The 4,118-nt window shown below is 35.6% G+C and overlaps 1 protein-coding gene across 1 annotated transcript; it reads right to left on the bottom strand.

Annotated features, from left to right (window-relative positions):
* Positions 1–6: 6 nt before the first annotated feature.
* Positions 7–4,095, bottom strand: LOC111389299 (the record flags this gene model as incomplete). Its single annotated transcript, XM_023014220.1, has 8 exons — positions 7–506; positions 1,221–1,310; positions 1,669–1,994; positions 2,253–2,418; positions 3,184–3,363; positions 3,515–3,620; positions 3,723–3,899; positions 4,080–4,095. Coding segments are annotated over 8 exons (1,129 nt in total), but the record flags the coding sequence as incomplete, so codon positions are not given.
* Between the last annotated feature and the right edge of the window lie 23 nt (positions 4,096–4,118).

Below are 4,118 nucleotides of genomic sequence, written 5' to 3'. Positions count from 1 at the left end.
CACATTCAATTTCCATTGTCTATATAGGTTTACATACACAGAACTAATATATCTCTTCTTCCAAAAAAGAGCCAGCTAGATAACCGAAAGTTGCGATACTTAAATTTGTCAACCCATAAGCTTTGGATAATTAATGCTTCACCTTTGATAGAACCTCAGTCTAAACTGCCCAAGTTCAAGATACTATTTCACCTCATGCTTGGACATCTCTTTAATTGGTCCGTGGTAGTTGCTAAGGATTTAGTTATTTTAAATCTCCATGTAGATCTAGTAACGAACAAAACGGAATGGCGTAGAAGGATTTGTCCACTTTGCTTGGCTTGTAGTATTTGCTAAGAATTAAATTGCTAAAGATCTCCTAGTGGAATAATATGACAGAAAATGATTCATGTAGCTGATCCCAAATTTATTGAGAATAAGAACGAGTTTGTGATTATACTAGGACTTCTCCTCATCAGACGGTAGGCATGATGGGCCAGGAACAGAATCAACAAAGAAGTCCTCAACTGAAACAACGTCCAGCACCAAGTATGAGCGACAGTAACATGTTCAGGCAAACATCAAGAAGTTATACGTTACGTATATTGCACGAGTATTTTTACAGCTGTAGACTAGGTTTTTGTTGAAGTGAGTGGCGTAGTGATTAGCTATATCACCTGTTTCTAGATATTGATTTTCCATATATTTATTTAAGGCACATGTCAAAGGTTTCATCGACCCTTAAATGAACTTTTATAGTCTCCATCTTCACATATTGGATTATATCATCATTGAGTTCTTCAAAAATTAAAGATATTAATGCTTAGCTGGTTTCAAATGAATTTCCAATTTTCAGCAGGGAACTGGACAGCGGAAAAAGGACAACTAAACTGGCCTACATATTATGGATCCATCTGGCTACATTTTTAATGTCTTTAAAAACACAATTACGAAAGTTAAGGCTTAAATGTCCCTAGTGTTCGTTTCTGGCAGCAAGCCTCCTCTCATGAATGAACAGATATTAATGGGAGCAATAATTGTTCTTGAGCGAAAATTGGCTTCATAAGATCACACGAGTAATGAGAACGGCATTTTTTACACAAAAAAATGCTTCACATGATAAGAATTTCAGTGAAGCACATAGCATACCAAGAAATTCATTCAAATTTCAAGCGTTTTTATGTTCTCAAACTTCATCCATTTCAATCAAAAATGCAAGGAAAGAGTTGTTTACTTCTTACCTATATCATTTGCCTCTGGAGAACCGAGTAAAATATCTGAATCAGAAGGCAAAAATGGTGAGTCATCGTAGTTTCCAAGAGCTCCTGGATCTGAAAACATTTTTGAAGCAACAGGAATCATCAATTACATCTAAAGGAGAGAGAAGTTTTATTCTCAATAAACTTGGCATCAGCATCGAAAGGGGGACAAGGAATGGAAATCTAAAGTGATTAACCACAGACCATTTCTATTTGGTGTCTCCATTTTACAAGTGTGATAATACCATTTGTAGAGCAGAACTCACCAGGTATTTCCCAACAGTTTTTCAATAAAAATATTTAGTTTGCTACCAACTTCTACAATGCCTATTACTTTTTGCACGTGCGACAAAGTTGAACAAAGTCATGATCTTAGCAATATGCATAAAAATGGCAAATGACCTAGATCAGATTTTATTTGAAAAGATACCTCCTAAGTTCAATAAATCTGCTGCTAGGTCCGTAAAACTAAAATCCCAATTTATCTGAGCCAAGGATCCAAGGGAGTCTCTAGAATTTCCATCACCATTTTCTGACGATAGCTGCAGTCCTACTGAAGTTGCCACATCAGAGGTAAATACTTTGGTAAGGCCTGACGTTTCGATTCCCATGCCTGATATCTCTGATCCACTGAATGGGAAATGGCCACTGGATTCTGCTGATGTGGGACTCACAAGCATATCTGACATGGATGACAGGGCATTGTTAGGCGGTATGGCGGGAGACAGATCAACTGCGTTGGAGTCGATCAACATCCTGCCAAGAGAAGATAAATAACAAAAGTTAAAAACTTAAGAAGAGTCAGTGTGCAAATGATTTAGCATCCGTCAAGCAATGCTATAAACTATGCATCAGTATTACGTCTTTCTATAGGCAAACACAATCTTATGGTAATAATAATAATAGAAGAGGTTTAGGGAAATAGACGGACAAAGAAACAAGCATAGCTATCGATTTTAGATATCAAGTGGAAAAACATAGGTAAATCAATGCCAAAATGGAAACATTTCTCACTCATTTCCAGAATTTATCTGCATTGGATGGAAATTGCCTGTAGCAGGAACTCCATTAACAACATGCAAGCTAGATGTCGAATATCCCACAGAACAAAGATGAGCTTGCCCTGTAGCAGGAACTGGAGGCTGTTGTATGACGGGGTATCCCATATGTAAGTTATTAACTGCACTGAGAACAAGTGGCATTGAATAGTGATGATATATGGTATAAATCGTTGAGTTCAATATGCATAAAAAGTTATATGAATCTTAGACCTTCATTGACCTCAGTCCTCTATAATTTTTTCTTCAATTAGCAGAGGGAGGGAGAAACAGGACAAGAATGGCATTTCTATATCACTACGATAACCAAAAAAGAATAAGTAGTTGGTTCTATGTCAAGGGTTCAGCCATGACCTTGACATCAAATCACTTACACTGTTTTCCATCCTGGTGTCAAAGTTTCACAAACAATAATAAGAAAAGAATTAAGTAGAGAAAAGACCTTACACATGCAACCAATTCAACTCTCTCAATGGAAACCGCACAACCATAAAATCCATGTAGATTATTAAAGAACAACAATTATGAAACATAAGCATACAAGGTGACATATGTCAACATGAGAAATTTATACAAACTTCAGTTAGGATATAACTATCAAATGGAAAGACTTTTGATGTGGGCACCTTTATGACCTCAATAGATAGGGGCTTAATTACAAAATCTCAAACTAAGTTCTGTTTGGCCTCCATTTTTAAAACTAGTTTTTCCTCAAACTCATTTTTACCCATACATTTCATGGAACCCACAACTTTTATCAACTTTTGAATCACACATTTCATCAACTTTTATCAAAATCTACTAAAAATCCGATTTTTAGTTAAGCCAAATAGGCTCTAAATAATAGAATTAATTGTACCCTTCAAATAAATGACAGAAAACTTTACCTAGCACGGGATGATTTCCATTGTGCATTGGACCCAAAACCTTCGGAGGCATTGGATATTTCATTAGATGATACTGATGCTCTAGCAAGTGATTGAACAGGATAATTTGTTTTCTCAATTTAAGCCTAATGTAGTAAGCCCTGAAAAACTCGGGATTTTCTTCTTCTAATTTCTGCCACACTGTATTAAGAGAGGACAGAGATCAGAAAGCACGGAAAACACATAAGTTTTAGCATTGTAATTGGATTATAATGAGCTCGTCAGCTACTAGTGATAATACTCAAATGGCAATGATGTTGAAGACTTCTTTCGATTTCTTGATAAAACCTACCCAATGTTGTAAACCCAGAATTTATCCTAGTGCGAGTCAATAGGGTCTTTACCACCTCATCTTTATTCATATACAATTGCAGACATCGTTCTATCAAATTCTGGACCTACAGCAGATTACGATGATAAATCAAATTACAGTTTTGCAGGTTAATTCACTATATAATCCAAAGAAGATACTAAAATAAGTAAAGAAACAAGTGCCTTACCAGTTCAATGTCTTCACGTGAAACTTTTCTGTTTTCGTTGCTTGATGATGAAAATGAACCAGATTCTGGTAAAGGAATCTCATTGTTTTGTTGTTCACTTTGTGAATTGTGAGAAACCAGAGTGCTAGGCTTTATTTCCTGAGTGTTATGTGGATCCTGTAAAAAGGGCTCTTTCTGCTAGTAAAATTAACATAGTATAGCTTCATATCAAGTAGAAAAAGAATTAAGACCACTCACAACATGCACATATTCAATTCAGGGATTTTTTGTAGCTACACTACAGCAACTAAATGTCTTGACGTATCTTTTGGAACTTGATTTCAGCAAGAAAACTAAAGGAATATGACAAGAAAATACTTTCTTGTCTTTGGTTCTACAAAAAAGAAAAAAAAAAAA

Source organism: Olea europaea, unplaced genomic scaffold, assembly GCF_002742605.1.
Source record: "Olea europaea var. sylvestris unplaced genomic scaffold, O_europaea_v1 scaffold5747, whole genome shotgun sequence".
NCBI classification, from domain to species: domain Eukaryota; kingdom Viridiplantae; phylum Streptophyta; class Magnoliopsida; order Lamiales; family Oleaceae; genus Olea; species Olea europaea.
The sequence above is the reverse complement of the archived record's forward strand: the minus strand, read 5'-3'. Positions and strand labels throughout refer to the sequence as shown.